Source organism: Cyanistes caeruleus, chromosome 3 (genome assembly GCF_971803275.1).
Source record: "Cyanistes caeruleus chromosome 3, bCyaCae1.hap1.1, whole genome shotgun sequence".
Classification (NCBI taxonomy): Eukaryota; Metazoa; Chordata; class Aves; order Passeriformes; family Paridae; genus Cyanistes; species Cyanistes caeruleus.
The window spans coordinates 109,920,301-109,939,433 of NC_141703.1; the positions used below are offsets into that span (position 1 = coordinate 109,920,301).

Below are 19,133 nucleotides of genomic sequence, written 5' to 3' on the forward strand. Positions count from 1 at the left end.
AAAGTAATGCTTTAACCAGAGACTGGATGGTCTTTGTATCATAGATCTGTATCCTTAATTCAGTGTTGTGTGGTTGAGTCACATGCTTCACGTGTCTGAATGCATTACCTTTAGTAACCACACTTAATATCTTTTTGATGCAATTACAAACCAATATGACAGAATGTATTTGCTGCAAACCCATGTTGATTGGCATTAATTACGTTACTTTTCTTTAATTCATTATTGAAGCAAATCCTGTATCAGTGATTCTATTCTTTTGCCTGGGATCCCTGTTAGTCTAACAGATCTGTAACTACTCAGGTCATCCTACTTAGGGCCAGATCCAAAACAGGACTTTGGAAAATTTTTGGTACCTAACATTTAGGACTCAAATCTACAAAAAAACCTCATTCAGCAGAAGACTGAGACTGAAAGCGCACATGTCAAAGTTGCCTAAAGGCTTAGAGTTTTCCTTCTCTGCATACACAGATAGTCCTGAGAACAGAGATGTCTAACAAACACCCAAGGCAAGACTTTCATACATTTGGGGTGTCACAGCCAGGTCCTTGTTTTCTGCCTGAAAACTTGGTCTGATCTGACATTAAGGATTTCCCAGACTTTGTCCAGGATACTTAGAACAATGTGGTGGTTCCACTGGAGGCATTAAAGGTGTTTGAAGCTGATGGCACAGAGCAGATGCAGCTGTAGCACACCTGGGCAGCTGGTTGCCATATAGCAGGTTTGTGGCCCTGGGATGTGCTGGTCAGCAGGGTTACAGCACTTGCCCAGTAGGTCCCGTGCATCCCATAACAACATGACCTGCTGCACTGCAACCCCCAACACAAACACTACCAGAGAAGAGAGAAGCATTATCAGCTCTCATTTGAGTTGCCTGAGAAACCTTAAGAAAGGTGCTGATACCACCCATGAGGCCTGGTCCAGGACATTCACAATAGGTGCAACACTCAGCAAAACCCTGCAAACACAGGCATGCAAACAAGGCAGTGTGAGCTTTTATAAAAAGGCCTCCTGACTTGAATGAAATTACATTCTTAATCACATAGGTTAGGTGTAAGGCACCCTGCACTCCTCTCACAATCGTGGCACTGTTCAAAAAGAAACCCAAGATTCACCAAGTCAAAAGGTCAAAAGAGAAGCTGGCAGCTGTAGCTGACTGGTTAAATCATTCACCTGGGAGAGGGAAGCCTGCAGGCCCTCATCCCTGAGATGTGTGAAACAATAATAATTACTGGTTTCCACTTTGTATCACTCTCCAGAAAATCTGTAGGTTTTAAAATCCCCATAACCGGGCTGAGAAAGAAACCAGCCGTGAGATTATGTGAGGAAAGCTTGTCACCAAAGCACATAAAGGAGTGCAGAGTGACAATGGCACTTCAGTGGTTGGTACCCAACTAACACCCTGCCCTGGCTCCTCCCACACCCATCACAAAAGCTCATCAATGGCCCATTTTCACAAGTCCAAACAAACACAGGGACACAATGGCAGATGAGAACCCTAAGATAGGAGCTCAGAACAAAGGAAAACCATTCCAGGCTCTTCCCAGGGCTGTCCCAGGAAAGCCTCGGCCCTAGGGTGCAGACTGGAGCCTATCAAGATAAGCCAACACTACAGCAACTTTAGGACTGAGGGAAATTGCATCCTACAGATTTGGGACTCATTAGGTGATGCAAGGGAAGACCATTTCAGGGTTGCATCCCTTGTGGGATGCTTAGGGAAAGAATCAAAGGCAAAGAAAGGGAGAGATCTTGGTGATTTGGGAAGGAACAAGTAAGATAGATAGGTAAGGGGAAAGAAAGAGCCAGCTTCATGTGAAGACTATGCTGGGTGATGTGCTTATCCATCATGCATACTGCATTCCTTTCCTCCTATTAAATTCCTTTATAACCCTTTTTCTGAGTGAACAATTCTCTGTTTTGGGCATACTCATGTGTATGGGGGTCTGGTGCCAGCCTCTAGTCATGCCATGGGTGGGAGAGTCCATGTGCCTGGGTGACAGTGACTGGACAGGGAGGAGTAAGCCGACCTAAATGCCAGCACCTGGAGTGGGACTGCAGGTAGAAAGGGCCCCCACGTGTTGCTGGGGCCAGGAGCTGGGCCTGGACTGCAGGCACTGGTGTGGCTCCATGCCAGCAGCTGGAGAGCCCCGAGACAGTGACCAGCATTACTGTCCCCTAGAGCAGACCTGCAGCCAGAAGCCCTCATGCCAGCAGTGCCAGGAGGGAGCGAGTGTGACAGCGTTAGTTACAAAGTCCAGCTGGACTTCTTTGTGGGAAGGTGGCGTGCCCTGAGAGCCAGGGAGGGGATGGCTTGTCTCTAATGGGAAAACCACAGGAGGAGCTGGGTTAGGCTGGGAATACATACTTGACCTCCCTTCAGCTGGAGCTGGGAGTGTGGAGCTGCATCAGCCTCGCCTCTCCTGGGCTGATGGATCTGGCCTGATTCCTCCAACGTAAACACCAAATATTTCCCTTTGTGGGGGAGTGCTGTAGCCCCAGACCAGCAGGTAAGTGGGGAACAACAGATGTAGATTGCTGTGCTTTTTAGAATAACTTTGCTCATTCTTTCTGACAAAAAAACCAACAAAACTGCAAGGAAAGCTTATGGCCTTGAATCCTGAATGAATGAAAATACATTACTGGCAGAAAAGTTTCAGATAGTTTTTCTGTCTGTATAGTCCCAGGGTACATAGACCCTATTTTGAGATACTGGCAAACTCCATGCATTGGTGGAAAAGCACTGGCTGGCAGAGGAGTTCTCTGGACCATTTATACTGATCTTGTAAATTCTGGAGCTGCATTTCCAAAGCCAGGTACAGAGGACTTAAAGTGTTGGCGTATCAATTAACTAAATTAAGTGCTTAAAAGAAAAAAAAACAAACAAACAAAAACCAAGTAATATATAAATACTGGCACAACACTTGTTATCTGCTGGAAGGGCTCCAGTGGTACAAATGCTATTTTCAAATCAGTGCAAATGGTCCAGAAAAGTCCTTTTCCTGCTAAGTTAAACAGCAGATAAATGAAGATTTAAAACATGAGTTCCTTCAGAGGCACTGGGCTCTCCTCAGGGCCCTGGGGAAGAATACTGATGGTATGATGCTCTGAAGATGATCTGTTCCTTGTTTTTATAATCTGACCCCCATCCCACACAGGAAAATCTTCTCTCTCTCTACTGCTTATGAATTTTATTTTTCAACCACACCTCTAGCCCTTGGAGAGCTATCACTGGAGCCTTGTGTTTTTCAAACAGTTGATGCACACATTATCTGAATTTCTTTAAAAGGAAGGGCTGCTGAAGGGTGGGTCCCAAAGCTGCACACGAGAGAAAAGAATATGAAGAAAAATAAAATGCAAGTGCACAGATGCACTCCTAGCAACAACCCTTACAGTAATGTAACAGTAAACACTTGCCTTTCTGCCTGAAAGAACTAGGCTCTGTGCAGATGTTTGTATTTACAAGATACAAGTCATTTCTTGCAGTCTTTCCTCAGAGACTCAGCATTAATGTATCTGGAACTAGACTGGAATATAAATTATTTTCCACAGTAGTAACAGTGACTTTAAAAATGCTTACCTGTTCTCACTGAGGTTACATCACGATTTTCTACATTTTTAACAATGTGATTGACTCTTCCTGTATGCTAAACAGCAAATTTCTGAAGTGGAACACAAACCAAACTGTTTCACAAGATTTGAGCAAGACAGAACTGCCCCCAGAATGAGCCAGCATGTTTTAACCCTCACAGGAACCAGCCACCAGGGAGATGCAAGAGCAACCTGGTCTGACCTTACCTGACAGCAGTTCCAGCATTGACAAACATAATCAGCTAAGTCAAAGATTTAAGCCTGAACAACACCTACAGAGACTTCTTTGGAGCTGAGTAGACTTACCCAAAGATGAAAAAAAGTGGCTAGATTGAGGAAAAGAGGCAGATTTTTCCAGTGATTTGGAAATGCATGGATATGTTTCATCGCTGTTTTTATCCTCATGCCCAAGGTTACAATAAATTCAAGAGGATTCTGGGATGGAGAATTGCAAAGAATCTTCCAAGTCAGTGCTGCACTATTTATTTTCATGGAGACTGTCTGGATAACTCCACTGAAGATGGCTGCATGAGAATGATGATGAAGGAGATTCCCCAAAAAACGTGGGACCAGTGAGGAATGTGGGGGACATCACATGGCCTGGCCAAAACTTAATCAGGGCCTATGCCAATACTGCCACTTCAGTAACCCTGTCTCGTGCTAAATGCAGGTTCTCTGTTCCAGGCAACCAGATCTCTGCAAACTGATTAAACTTTGTTTTAAAGCAAATTGTGGTTATTGACCTGCTGTGATTATTGCCCTGCTAGCTTCTCTTTATTTATTTATTTATTTATTTTTACTATGGCCAGTGAAGATCATTTGATTTTTGAGAGAGATCAATAGAAAGCTTAAGGCAGGAAGTAACTCTGTGCCACTTATCAAAATGATGCAAATTGTATTATTTCCAGCTTCTACTTCATCTGAACTGTGGCTCCCTATGCACTTTCACTGAAGAAGTGTCAGTTATGTCAATGAGATAGATGGAAGGAAAAAACCCCAACAACCACAAAAAGCAACCCAAAACCACAAAAAGAAAGTCTGAACAGCAGACAGCTCAGTTTTGTTTAACATGAGCTCCCAAATAGTTTTTAACAAACATGTTTGCCCTTCCAAGTGCACACCTGCCCACTCAACTCCTCCACTTTCCTGCCATGTATCTCGAAACTAAACCCAGGGTTCTGACCTGAAGTTGGTCTCTGCTTTTTCCCCCTTCTCCTTCCTGAACCTGGTGCAAGCTTCTGCTCCCATGGTGTATTTCTTATCCTTCAGCACCAAAAGAACATTAAAAAAACAATAATTTAAGAAAACCAGCCATGCCACACTCTCATCAGGACCTGCTGTGAGGTTTCTGTCCACAAAATTCAGACCCACCTACGTGGTGCGCAACAAGCCAATAATTACACACTTGGGAAAGACATTATTTCCTTACTTTGGAGTGGCACAAGCCTGGGTGCTTGGTTTTATTTTACAAATCAAGCACAGCCCAGTGGGCTTTCCATGCCATTACTTACACACAAAAATGTTGTGTTAGTAAACACCCAAGTATAACTGGTAATAATTACCGAACAATTACGTAGTCTCACTTGACTCCTATGCATGCTCAGGGGAAGGATCTTCACCTAGACAGGCATCTTTTTGACCTGTAGACGTGATTTTTAGTACTATAATGAAGGTAGTTCACCTATATCCAGACACAGTCATCTTGATCTGACGCTGGATTACGTGGTTTTGTGATTTAGAGGTTACACTGATAGGGTTGATGGTTGGACTAGATAATCTTAAAGGTCTCTTCCAACCCTGATGATTTTAGGGTTCTACAGGATGCATGTGCCTTAAGCCTTTTGCCAAGTCGGCAGTATATCCATCAACACCTTTATTTACTTCATCCATAGAGCTTGTTTGCCACAGAATGTCCTTGACTAAGAGGTGCTAACCACTTACCCGGCTCTACTGACATACAGTATCTCGTTTTATTTTATGAAAGACCTAGGTTGGTTATTAGAAAGAAATTCCCTCCTGTGAGGACGGTGAGGCACAGAACAGGCTGCCCAGGGAAGTTGCCCATCCACATAAAGCATTCAAGGCCAGTCTGGACGGATCTCTGAGCAACCTACTCTGCTGGAAGGCAGAACTACATTATCTTTCAGGATCTTTCAGGTCCATTCCAACCCCTTAACCCTTATTCTATAGTTCTGTAATCCTTGGAGCTTGTTGGCCGCTATCTGTCCCCCTGACAAGTCGCCTTTATGGCCGATAAAGAGCACGCAAAGCCCAAACACGGGAGCGCAGCCGAAACCGACGGTGCCACCCGCGCCGGGGCGGGAAGGCGCTGTCATGGCGGCGCTGTCATGGCGGCGCTGCCACGAAGGCGCTGTCAGGGTGGCGCTGCCACGAAGGCCCCGTCCTGAAGGCGCTGTCGTGGCGGCTCCGCCACGAAGGCCCCGTCCTGGAGGCGCTGCCATGGAGGCGCTGTCGTGGCCGCCCCGTCGTGGCCGCCCCGCCCTTGCCGCCGGACCGCGCGGGCGCCGCCCCGCCCGCCCCTCATGAGGGGCCGCGCCGCTGCCGCGTGGTGGCAGCGCCCTTCGCCGAGGCCATGGCTCGGCCCGCCCGCTCCCGACGCTCTCGCCGCTCCCGCAGCGCCTTTTCGTCCTTCGAGCACGACCAGCTGCCCGAGCTGGAGCGGTGCGGGCTGCCCCTGGAGCAGGTGGCGGACGCCGTCCCCTGCTGCTCCCAGGTAGGGGAAGCGAAGGTCGGCGGGGCCTCTCCTGGAGGGTGGGCTGGCGGGCGGCTCGGCGCCATCTCGAATGGCTGCCCTGTGTGGCCTCAGCTGGCTGTGCTGGCCTCCCCTCAGCGCGGGGGCAGCTCTGGTTCCTGTGCCGAGGGTGGGTGTTGCCATCCTTGGCTGGCAGGAGGAGTTCCAGGAGGTCTCCTGCCTGTGGTTTGCCCTCGCTCCGAGGGCAAAAAAACCCTTCGCCTTACTGCATGTTTGTAATCAAGGCTTACGGTTTTCTTAGGAAAAAAGCACTTGTGAGTGTTTAAGTCATTCTTGGCAGCCATCGATAATGTCCTTTGGAAGTGCAGGAGTGATTTCTTACACGTGGAGTTTGTTGGTTTGCGGGACTACTAAAAGGAAGTGGTAGAAACCTTTTTATAACAGCTAATTTTCTTTCAAGTCCCTGACAGAAGAAGAGAAGACAATGTTTGCAGAGAAGGCTCATAAGCTGAATAGCAAGAAATGCTCTCAGAAGACAGTAAAGGAGGTAAATGCTGAGAGAATGGGATGCCCTCAGTAAGGAGGAGTAAACGGTGTTTGGCTCTTTGTGGTCAGTTCCACAGGATGGTGAGGAAGTTCCACCTGCTCTCCACATCCTCCAGCCTCTGCAGGTTACAGCTGCACTAGCAGTACTTACCATTATGTGTGTTATGTGCATAATTGTTCTGGTTTGAATTGAAGGTAAAAATACTTGATGACTCTTTAAACCATCACAGCTTACTTGTTTGGGCTCTTCTATCAAGTGAAATGTAGCTCTCTAACACCCTAGCTTTATGTTTAACAGTATTTTGCTATGCCTGACCTTTTTTTTTTTTTTTTTTTTAATTTATGCTGTAAATTTGTGTTATTTCTTGTCATAGGTTCATGTTGCTTTTGTTTTGTGGGTGTTATTGGTTTAGGCAGTTCTTGACTGATGACCTGAAAGCACATCTTAGAGACAGCTGATTAGTGTTCTGGAGGAGCTGTGTGGTGAATGAAATGTCAGTATAATGTTGTGGCCTATACCCAAGATGAATAATTACACCCTGTCGTTATTTTTGGGTTGGTTGGATATGGGAGAGAGTAGTAACACTGTTACTATTGAAGAACAGTATAGAATTAAGAGGTTAAATGTGTATGGTTGTGGTTGGAAATGCTGCTAAACAGATAATTTCTGCTATGTACTGCCTTGAAAAGGTGTTTGTCCCGTTTGTTTGTTTCTGTCTCTTTTCCTGTCCCAGCACTTCACTGAAGCAGAGTTACTCAAGAGTTTGAATTGTGTAAGGTGTGAACTTACATTATTGAAATCTTTGTTGGTATGTAAAAAGTTGTGTGTCTAAGGAAAGACACACATAAGGAAAGAAAGTCACATTTACTGATGGAGTAAATGGAGAATACTGCATTTACTTTTTAATGCTCTCTTACTAGATAATGACTGTAAACTGTGAATTAACGGTGAAGATGAATTCCAGGACTTTAATTCACTTACGTGGTGGTAGAGGGAATGACAGGATGGTCATAGCTTGGAGTAACTAGTAAAAATGGGTTAGTTAAATTAGTCAGTCTAGACTAGAAAGGAGGTGTTAGGCAATGTTTCCCTTTTTGGGGGGCCTGCCTGTCTGGGAAAAAGCTGTTTAAAATGTGGTCATCATTGTGTCATTTAGCAGGCTGAGCATGTGTAATTAATGAAACTCCATTTTTATATGTCAGAGAGAGCTAAGTGAAATGACAGGTAATGGAGACAAATGGAGACTTCTGTGTTTCCTTCCACAAGTTGTAGCATTTTAGAAGATTGAAGTCAGGGAGAGGAATAGTTGCTTTACCAGAATAAAGATCACCATCCTTACTGTGTCAGTGGAAATAGGCAAATATGGATATATGAGATTATGTGCTCTCATTTTATTAATCCCAGCCCTGTACACAGACAACCACGGTCACTTTGTGTAGTGAAAGGTCATGTTCCTCTTTTGGAATGGGTTTTTTTGGCCAAAGCTTACTCAGGTGGGAATAATTCCTTATTTTGTTTTAAATACTTCAAACTGATAACCAATTAACTTTGGCTAAGATGGTTGCCTGCATTCAGTTCACCTGGATGTGGATGTTACTCCCAATCTGGGTTTGAATGATCAGGTTCTATAAGGCTGCCAGGTTTCTTTTCCCATCCTATTAGAAGCTTATTGTTCATGAACAGATTTTCAGAGCAATCCAGTGACTTCCTTAGGTTGTATCAGCTTTTAATGAACCTGTTTCCTAGTCAAAGGCAACTAACAAATGTGCCAGGTGCTTTTTTTCATAAAACTTATGGAGTAAAGTTTTAAATTCCAGTTTGAAGAGTTCCTTGCCTGTGACAAGTGGTTGAACCTAAGAAAATACTTTTTTTTCTATTGCATTTTGTAAATTTAGGTGTAGTTCTTTAAAGCTGTAATGGGTTGACAAAGGTGCTAAAGAGAAATCTTGCCTTCATGGCCTGCAAGTTGACAGGCACTTTTTTTATATGAAACTTTTCCACCTAACCACAGCTATTCGTGGATATTGCATCTTCCTCTGATATAAGGAGCTGAAGGGCTTTTTTTGGGGCGAGAAGACTGTTATTGTTTTTTTTAACTATCTCGACTTTTCCAGACTTGTAAGGTGCCTGATCCAGTTCCTTTTGCTATGACCACAAAGATGCCCAGTGTTACTCCATCGCCAGCTGCCTGTGCTCTGTCTTGGAAGAATGATCAGGGTATGGTGATTTTAATGCAGTTGATCCTGGTAAATGAGAGCTTTCCCTTTGAGGACATTCTTAGTGATACCTGTAAAAGACTGATTATATTTTGCTAAAAGCCATCTGTGTCAGATGTTTTACACTACTGGGCTGCTGTTGTGAAAGCTAGAGGGACATCAGGGAAAATACCGCTCCTCCTCCAGCCTCTAAGAATTCTATCCCATTTTTTAGCTCAATGGGAATATAGCCACCAACAATTTCATAACTGTTATTTCAAGGTTTTAAGGAAATAGTATTTTTTCAAGTTGTACATTTATGATTTGACAAGGCCTAATCCAAGTTCAGGGTAAAGGAATACTTGTACTGATTTCAAAAGGTTAAGAATTGTTAGATATCAAAGTTAGAAATTTGTATGATAGAGGTATTAAATAAAACAAGGGTGTTGGCCTCAGTGTGGGAGAATAGGAGGGAATATGCACTCTGTCAGTGCTTTTATAACATCCTGACTTCCTTATTGAAAGAACTCTTGAAAACGAAACCTTTCTAACCTCTACCTGTCTTCAAATGGTAGTTCTAATTAGAGTTGGGTAGTGAATACATTTATAATCTTCTACCCAACGAATATTATGTTATTCTGAAAAATGATAGAAGGTAGTGCTTATGAAGTAAGTCAAGAAGCCAGTTCATATAAGCTGTATCTGCTGTGCGGTTAAGTCTCAGGTCCAGCTTTTTAGCTCAGACTCCTGAACTGTTTTCATGTTGTCATGGTTATGGGGGAGCAAGAAACAGTAGTTCCAGAAAAAGTGAAATGCTTATTAGTGTCCTCTGTGCCAGGGGTCATGCTCTGCTGTCATTGTGATGCAGATTTGATTGGGCTGATCATGCTGGCTTGAGTTGACACAACTGATCTTTCAGCTCAATGAGAGGCATAATGATAAAGGATAATTGAGATATGTTTCATGATCCTGCTTTTAATATTTCTCAGTTAAAGTTTTGTATGGTTCCCTGGAGTTATATCCATTTTTTCATACAGTAGGAGAGGTGTCTTTCCTAAGACCCCTCAGCTCAAATAGTTTAAGACTCACATGAGGGAACATGGCCATTTGGGCTAAGGGCAACCGGTGTTAAATGTCCTAAAGTCTGGCATGCAAAATTACTTATGTGTAAAGACAGTTACACATATCTAGTAGAGCAAGTAGGATTTTTTTTGATGAGGTTAGAGTAAGGATTGGACAGCTATGTTAAATTTCACTGAGGGCATTATGACAGTTGTGAAGAGAAAGGATTAAGGTGTATCAAAAGATATTTATCATAGCTGGATACTTTTTAATTAGTAAATGATAAATCTATTCCTTAACATTTGTGTTGGGTATTCTTGCTGCTTTGGGAGCTCATTTAGTGGAGATGAAGCAATCCTTTTAATTAGCAGACTTCTCATCTTCTTGCCCTGTAAGATTACTACCAACTCATTTAAGTGGTGTAAGCTGCCAGATTTAGCTTGTGAGGCTGTTTTGCAGCTACTGATTTGGTTTTTCCCTAACCTTATTTTCTGAAAGGGCAACGAGATCTATCCTTAAAGAGAACAATTGTTCCTGTTGGATTGTAGGCCTCTTAACATCTCCTAGGTTTGGAGGCTGGCTTTTTTTTTTTTAGTTGCCTGTATTTGTTGGGTTTTTTGCCCATCTCCACACATAGTGGGATCTCTAGAAGGTGTATCAGCAGTACCAGTGTGCCTGAATTCTGTGTAAGTGGTGTTATCTTGTCATCTTGGATACAGAGGAAGAGCTGTGTGTTTTGCTTGATTGTTACCCTTCTTCACCCAGTGACAGGAGAAAGTTCACCAAAGCTTTGTCTGGATGAGGTGAGACCAGCATGGCTTCTGTAACCTCTGGTGATTTGTCTGAAGATGGCTTTGTTCTTTTTCTTTCAGATATGCTTGCAGATATCTTCTACTTCCTGGACATTTACAGCTATGGGAAGCTGCCACCCCACTGCGAGCAGCGCTTCCTTCCTTGTGAGATTGGGTGTGTCAGATATTCCCTACAAGATGGCATCGTGGCTGATTTCCACCACTTCATAGATCCAGGTGAGTTCCAAGAAAGTCAGAGAGGTACATGGGTGAGAGGGAGGCTTTCTGGAGTCACTGCTGCCCAGGTTAGACTTCTGGTATTAAGACAAGTTTATTTCTTTCATTATAAATAGTCATTTTGGATAATTCCTTAAAATACCAGAGCAGTGCTGAGCTTGTTTCTGAAGAGGATTAGTGTCAGAACTTCATGTAACTCTAAAGAGAGTAGGCTAAATCCAGGAGGACCTGCACATGTTTGTGCTTTATATTTCATGTGAATGAATGTTTCTGTCAATTGGACCTAAACACCCTCTACAATGCACATTTTAAAAATGCATATAACTGAAAATAACTTTCCCAAAGGCAGTTGTGGCACTTTTACAAGGCTACAAGGGAAGATGCTGTTCCTTTCTGCATATGGAGCTGTGGTGTGTAATTGAGAGTTAAGGATCTGTTGGTGTTGGATGATTGTGCTTTCTCCTCTTCTTTTGCAGAAGTACCACCACGTGGTTTTCGCTACCACTGCCAGGCTGCTGGTGAGTATTAATGGAGATAAGGAATGGTGTGCAAAGGTGTGCAGTTTTAGACTCAGCCTATCTGACCCCTATCCATATGTTATGTAAGTCTTGATAGTCTGTGTGTGTATCTTTGGCTTGAAGTGCTAATTAACAACAGGGTAACTCAAAGATACCGCTTTATATTTAAAGGTTACGTTTTGCAGCTTGGCATATATTAACAAAATTAAAATACTTAGACCATTGTTGTGTCTGGCTTGGCTTGCCTGTTTCCTCTGTGACTCTCAGTAATGTTTATAGACTCCAGTTTGTTTCTTTTAGGACATTTCCTCTCCTTGTGTACAGAGGGAACAAACTTGGCCTGTTTTCCTACATGTGATACTTGGATAATGGCTTTTTAAAAGGGGCAGGAGTGTGAGTGTTTGCTCACAGCCAGAGCTGATGACAGAAACAAGGTTTTGGTAGCTTAACACAGACCCTGTCTGTGGAGAGGAAGAGTGTGTGTGTTTGTGTGCATACACATATGTATACAGAAAGATAAAAAGGAGGAGGGAACTGTATCTCTTAAGGAAACTGAACTTCTCACAACTTTGTGGGTTTTGTTGATTTGTTTTTTTATCCTGTCCCACTTCCCCTCCATTAGGTGATGAAACCCATAAGATCCCCATATCTGGATTTCACCTTCCTCGTTCTTGTTATGCAGTTGTCCTACGGGAACTTCTTGAGTTTGCCCAGCCAGCCACAGGTGCTCAGCCTCGCTTCTTCTGCAGGGTATGGTCAAGGTCAAAGCTCCAAATCTCAGCTTCTGCTTTCACTCTGTTGGATGACTTCACTCTAAAACCTAATCAGTGTGCATATAAGTGGGGAAAGACATTTTTTCCAAAGTGTCCCAGTTCTGTGCAGGAAGAAATGGCCTCTAGAAGCCAACCTTTTTATAAAGCAGAGACCTAATTTCCTGCCTTCTTATTTTCAGCCTGCACTTCTGGCTCTAATCTACTGATGAACAGGGTCTATTGTTCTCTGACATTGTTATGACTTTAGTTAAGGGCTCCTAAGATTTGATTTAAATTGGATGTGCTCAATAATAGTCATAAATCCTGCTTTTTTGAAAGGATATTTTTACGTTTTCATGACTCTTTTCCCCAGGAGAATAACACGTGTCTTAAATTTTTGCTCAAGTTTCATTTTCCTGGGAGCAGAACATAATGTTAGGATTCAGAGGTGTTTAAGTTTCATAACAGGTATATTATGTTTCAATTCAATTCAAGCCTAATCTTAATCCTTAAAAAGTAGAGAGGGACAGGATCTTTGGCTCCATCCATAAATACAGGGCTCTGAAGAAATATGCATGAAATTTGGTCCCTCTTCAAGATAGTTGTCAGGGAGATTGCATTCAGTGCCACAAACAATTTGGGTTTGGAGGTGACTTTTTCAGACCTAGACAGAAGTCACGGAAGTGTCAGAATTTTATACTGTATTCCTTTGAGATGACAGAAATCTTTTTTCCTTCAGTCTAATGACAAATTCCGAATTAACTGGTGTCTTGGTCGAATGGTCAGCATAACAGGTAGGAAATGGAGCATTCTTGTCCATCCTTTTTCCCTCCTATCCCCAGAAATAAGGGCTGTGTAGTCATGGACAGCTGTATTTGTCTCAAAAGCATGTCTCAAAGTTTTCCTAAAAGCTGGTGCTGATAGCTAGAACTGGTTTGCATGCTCCTTCCTCTTTCTTTCTCCTGCCACTTTCTAGGAATCCAGGTTTTATTAAAACCACTGGTGGAACATCTTTGAGTTTTGATGCTATGATAAGAGGCTGGGCTTTGAATAGGGACTGACTGAGAAATGAGCTGAGCAGGATAATCAGTGACTCCTGTTCTCCTGGCCTGGATTTTCACTGAACTATAGGTATTGAGAGCCACTGGGAGCTTTTTACTGTGGAAGACTTGATAGTGAAACTGTACCAGAAGAAATACCAAAAGGAGCCATCCAAGATCTGGGTGTATAGAAAACTGGATGTCTGCCTCTGGGATTTCTCCTGTAATACCAGGTGTGTTGGGTGGTTCTCTGTGTAAGTGTGCCTGTTTTCAGATTCTTCTGTGTTGGTACAAAAAGTGATACTTGCTTGCAGTGTTGCAGGAGCTTATTGAGTGATGATGCAGTTTATTTAGAAATAGACTGTAGTGCTTCCTCTGCTACTAATTTAAGAAAAGAACCAATAATTCGATTGTAAATTTCAGTAGATTTTAGAAAAACCATGTAAGTTATTCTTGGAAGTCTGCTTGGAATATGGATTTTAAGATCCATTGGGTTCATCGTTGTCACTTTGTCTTTTTATAGTCAGGCAGTTTTCTGTTTCCATGAATGTCTTCACCCTAGAGGGAGACCTTAAGGAGAATGGAAAAATGTACTTTAAGACACGTTTGGAGAGGAAAGTGAGGATGTTTATGCTATGAGGTACTATTTCACATTAATGGGAAGCTTGAAATGGTTCAAATGGTTTAAATTCCATTTGTCTCTTAGGGTTCTCTTTTCACCCTGCCCCCTACCTCAGCACGAAGCAGATTGCCTGATAAGCCAACCTTTAAACTCTGCATCAACTACTAAGGGCAAAGCTATTGAACCCTGTGAAATTTAAATGGTACTGCATGGTCACTGCAACAAAAAGATAACATTTTTAATATTTGTTCCTGTTCATCTGGACAGACCAACTGCTCTTGTTGATTAACAAATGTAGGTGCTTCTGAAATAAGCCTGAACTTCATTTCATGTAGGTGCAAGTGGCATGAGGAGAAGGATATCATCTGCTGTGCGCTGGCATCCTGTAAGAAAATGGGGTGAGTGTTGCTGAGGAGTTGTCTCCAGTGTGATGGCTTTCATATTGCTAGCATTGCAATGGTGAGAAAAGTGTTAATCACATTAGAATTCACTGTTTGACTTCAGAGGTATTCTCAGTAGGCTCTGGCATAGCTCTGCTTTGGAAACTTCTATACACCCTGACATACAGTGTAGATACATAAGGTTCTGCTATCTTTTTGGTGGGGAGAAAAGGAAAAGTAAATAGTTGGGAAACAAGGAAATGCCATTTTTGACTCTGTTGACAGCAGTAGTAGCACTTAGAGAGACAATAATAAGTAGTCTTTTCGTTGGCAAAAACTCATCATGGACTGCTATGCCCCAAAAAAGAAATTGCTTTTCACACTTCCAAGTGCTGCGTTTGATTATGTGGGGGAGCAGTTTGTTTTTATTTCATGTGTAGTTGTACAACAGACTGGTGGTCTTGGAAGGATGCAGGGATGCTGCCTTAAGGTCCTTCTGCCCTCTGGTATCTGTTTGCTCTGTGCCTATCAGGCTTTGGCTGCTTTTGTTTGCCAGTTGAAGAACATAAAATGCTGTGCTTCCACACATCAGCATTCCAGCCCTCTAAGCCAAACTTTTCTTGTTTTCCTTTTTTTCCTTGGTCAAGTTACTGCATCAGTAAATCCTTTGCTAGTGCGTATGGAGTCCCACTAACAGCGGCTCACCTCCCTCTGCAAGGCTCTGATTGTGATCAAAGCACAAATACCAGGATTGTGAAGCTGAATGCTAGACATATCCAGGTCAGATTCTTTCAGTTGATACCCTGATTTATGTCCAGTTGTCAATTTCAGGTGAGCTGTTTTGTCTTTGGATGCTGTCTTTTGTGACATATGTTGGGCAGACGGATGAACTTGAAGGGTTTTGACCATGATTCTTCGGTTTGATGGATCGTGATGTCTATTTCATGTTAGCAGATACATGTACCTCATTTTGAATATTTATTTTTTTCATACAGAAAACCAAAAGTGAGAGTTCTGGATGTGACAAAACTTTGGGTCCTCCAAGACAGGATCAAGAGTTTGTCCCCTCAAATTGTGAGTTTGAAACTTTAAAGATCTCTTTCTGCTTAAAAAAATGTTAAACTTAATCCAGTTGTTGCTTTTTGAAACTTCTGGGTTTAGATGTTGCTTGTAAGTAGCGCACAGTTCTGTGTGAGCTGTGCTTATTCTCGTGTGTGGATTTCACTGAATTTCTGAAGACTCAAGCATTAAGAGCTGGCTTTTTCTTAATGGACAATCTTAAAGTCAAAAATGTCTTTTAAAATTGAGTTTTTCATAGAAATGTTGCTCTCTGATTTATGCCTTTCTGTTACATGAAGCCATTCCCATGCCAAGGTGTTTTGAAGCCGGGGCCATGTTGAAAATATGTTAAGTCATCATATGTACAGATTGAGCTGGTCCTTGTTGCAAGTGTTCTTGTCACAACTCAGTTAAAACACTTCTCTTTTTGCAAAAAGGATTTTTTTGCTCAAAGGCCTTTGAGCTCAGTTCATCTGGGTGCTTTGTAGCTAATCTTCAGAGGAGCAGAATCAATTTATTTGCAAAATAAATAACTGTAAGAATTCTGAGTTTGCAGCTTGATTCCTTGTGTATAAGATTCATGCAGAACTAAACTCTGATCCACTTGGAAATTTTGATCTTACAGTCTTGGTGTTTATGGAGGACATGATCTGCCTGACTTTTTGTATCAGAGGTGTCGAAAAGGTTCAGCTCCACAGCACATGAAGGACAATTCCATTAATTTATGCAAGCTTTAAAGGCTGATTTGATGTGCAAACTGTGTTTAATTTAATAGGTGACTCTCCATGTGGTGTGAAGACCTCCCCTTGTGAAGCAAATGTTGTACAAGGAAGAGGAGTTATTCGATTGCTGAGAACTGCACCTGATCTGTCCAAGTCTTTCAGTAACTGAAAATCTCCTACACATCCAGGACAGCTGTAAATTATAATTTTGTTTCCCTAAGATAAATTGTAGTTTCTCCAGACTGCAGCTTTTCGTCTTCTGTGCAAATCTTGACAGTTGAAGTTCTTGTTAGAATGGTAAAACTATTGAGTGGATTTAAAGAAGATAAAAAAAAAATCTTGTTAGTTATCTACAGGAAGACTTATTTTGAAGGGACCTGACAGTCACATCTTTAAAACTGCATGCTGTACTAGTTGTATTTCTTAATGAATAGAGTGCAAATTCAAGATGGATTAATCAATGTAATTGAGTTAGAAGAATTCTTTAGGGACCAGTTTGACTTGAAACAATTTGAACTTTTTGCTTTATTTCTTTTTTTAAAAACCCTCCTGTCTACTGCATGTGGAAGATGGAATTTCAGTAACAGTCTTGCTTCAAAAACTGATGCAGGGGGGAAAGCATTGAAGGTGTGAAGGGCTGCCATAGGGGAATTAATTAAAAGTCAGTAGTCCAAAAAGTTTGCTGTAATATATCAGTTTTAGCCATGGAAAATTTGAGTGGTCTTTCAAGGCAAAAAAAGCAGATTTTGTATAAAATGTCTTGAAAGAGATACTGTGGAAAACTTATCTTTCTGTTAATGTTCTTAGAGGCACAGGCTGTATTATATACATCAGGAACAAGTACAGCATAGGTTTGGGTTTTTTTATTTGCATCAGTTTTCTTTTTAAGGAATGCATGTCCCTCAAACTTAGAGGCTGAAGAGACGCGTAGGTGTTATGGGGATGGTTTTTGTTTCTGTTTGGGTTTTTTTGTTGGTTTTTTTTTTTGAAAGAGTATCAAATTCAAACTGATATATTTCACAAGAGTTTAGTCAGGCTGGGTAGATATCAGCCATCATTATTTGGGGGCACATAAAAAAGTGGGACACTGACATTTTCTAGGAAAGTTAGATGTTGCTTTTTGTGGAGGTAATGCTTGGACTAATCCCCAAAAAGTTGTCTGTCTGAGCCTTGTGCTTAGTCCATGTGTCTCCTAAGCAAGTGATTCTGAGAAATAAGAGCTTATTTTGTTAAGTTGTTCCCAGATTTTGTACCAACAGATGTCCAGTTTTGAAATACTATTTCCATAGCAACTAACTGTGTGAAGATTTCATTCCTTGTAGGTAGTGAAACTCAAGATGAGGTGGTTCATCCCCTTGAATAAAGAAAAAACCCAACAAAACCAATGCAAGCAAAGCCCAAAATGCAGCCAAAATAAGAGGTTTATTGTGCATGTTGATCAGTGTGTCAGAAAAGGCCAAATGCTGGTTTAGTTTGAAACCTGTTGCAGTTGCTGTAAGGCCAGTTCAACCCTTTCTTCCAGTGTTTTAGGATCACTGAATCATTTCTGTTCTTTCCTAACTGTTTACCTTTATCATTGAATTTCCTCAACTGACTCAGTACTTCCTTCCTTGGAGGCTGCTGTCCTACCTGCTGATTTTCACCAAATAAAAGACAGTAAAGTTCCAGGGCTGAAATTTACCAATGAAACATCTGGGAATGTTGTACCAGACTGAGAGTGTCTATCAAGTAGTGCTAAAGGCTTTTCTGTATTTGTATAGAGTTGTCCAAATCCCTTAAATGACAGCCATTGCTGCATTGATATTTCATAATATATAGAACTATTGTTTTTGAAGTATTTTCAGAGTTCACTGTTGCAATAGAAGTTTGTTTCAGTTCTTCTGTAGGAGAGAATTAATTAAAAATTGTTAAAATACTTATTCAGTGTTAAGTACACAAACCTAAGAACATTTTTTACTAAGCTTAATTGCATTACATATGAAGGCTGAGATAAAGAATGTGAGCAGTAGTGGGAAAATGCCATTAGGGTTCCATGGCATATCTGTACCTTATCACCTGTAAATTAAAATAGCACATAAGATGTAGAAGATCTAATTACATGCTGTAGGCAGTGGGCTGTTAACTGGGGCAGTAACTGTCTGAACTGTAATAACCAACAACTCTGGAGGGGTTTTTTAATAGTAAAAATCCTAAGATCTGTGCTTTTTACTAATGCTTATTTCGTATTGTTATTCTGCATTTATTGAGAGAGGAACCCTAGCAGATGTTGAAGGATGACAGAAAATTCTTTTATTTTGGAGCTCTGCTTCCCTGGCTGTTCTGCAATTTGTGACTCTGGTTGTTTTCTGGAAAAATAAATTCTGAAAAACAAGCACAATAAAGTAATGCTTCTCTCCTTTAAGTAAAGGAAAGTAAAGATGAAGGATTGCAACCTTAGGCCACTTCCTAAGTGCAAGGAGCAGTACTGGCAAGGTGCAAACTGCCAAAATCAGGACAAAATTCTCAAGGAGACACAAAACCAAGAGAGGGCAGAATGGCTCTAGAACAGAGTTTGAGTGGTGCAGCCTGGGAGCTCTAAAGATTTACCTTCCACAGGATAAAATGTAATGGTGCCAACAGTGCATGTGGGTGTTCGGTAGCACATCTGTTGAACTGGCTAAAGAGCTGTATTTGTCGAGGAGACATCTGCTAGATTCTATCAGACCTGACTTTCTGCCCTCCTCTTAGAGCAGCTGACTCACTCCCCTGACAGGAATGGGTGAAAGTCATCCTGGTTTAACACACACATTGCAAAGTTATTAGGTGTTTTTGCTCTTGTTACAATAGTAGGAGACAAGTGGTTGAATTGTGCATTGCTACTCCGAAGGTTTTGTCTGGAACAGTTGTCTGAGGGTCATGAAAACACTG

The 19,133-nt window shown here is 41.9% G+C and overlaps 2 protein-coding genes across 2 annotated transcripts in view; one reads left to right on the forward strand and one right to left on the reverse strand.

The window, feature by feature from the left end:
* Nucleotides 1-6,073, reverse strand: part of LOC147654432 (uncharacterized) — a 749,593-nt gene extending 743,520 nt beyond the window's left edge. Inside the window, exon 1 of the mRNA XM_086884115.1 lies at nt 1,043-6,073. The gene's annotated coding sequence lies outside the window, so the exon portion shown is untranslated. The remainder of the gene's footprint in view (nt 1-1,042) is intronic.
* Nucleotides 4,902-18,607, forward strand: MAEL (maelstrom spermatogenic transposon silencer). Its single transcript, XM_086883802.1, has 13 exons — nt 4,902-4,927; nt 5,848-6,322; nt 6,762-6,848; nt 8,963-9,065; nt 10,978-11,133; nt 11,610-11,651; nt 12,334-12,401; nt 13,143-13,197; nt 13,535-13,676; nt 14,401-14,463; nt 15,093-15,225; nt 15,441-15,519; nt 16,280-18,607. Exons 1-13 carry the CDS (start codon nt 4,902-4,904, stop codon nt 16,393-16,395), a joined length of 1,545 nt encoding a protein of 514 aa, XP_086739928.1. The 3' UTR covers nt 16,396-18,607.
* The last annotated feature ends 526 nt before the right edge of the window (nt 18,608-19,133 follow it).

Coding starts and splice junctions, on each gene's coding strand:
- MAEL (XM_086883802.1), top strand. CDS start 4,902: ATGCCACACTCTCATCAGGACCTGCT. Junction 12,402..13,142: donor AGCCTCGCTTCTTCTGCAGG/GTATGGTCAAGG, acceptor TTTTTCCTTCAG/TCTAATGACAAATTCCGAAT. Junction 15,226..15,440: donor TGAATGCTAGACATATCCAG/GTCAGATTCTTT, acceptor TTTTTCATACAG/AAAACCAAAAGTGAGAGTTC.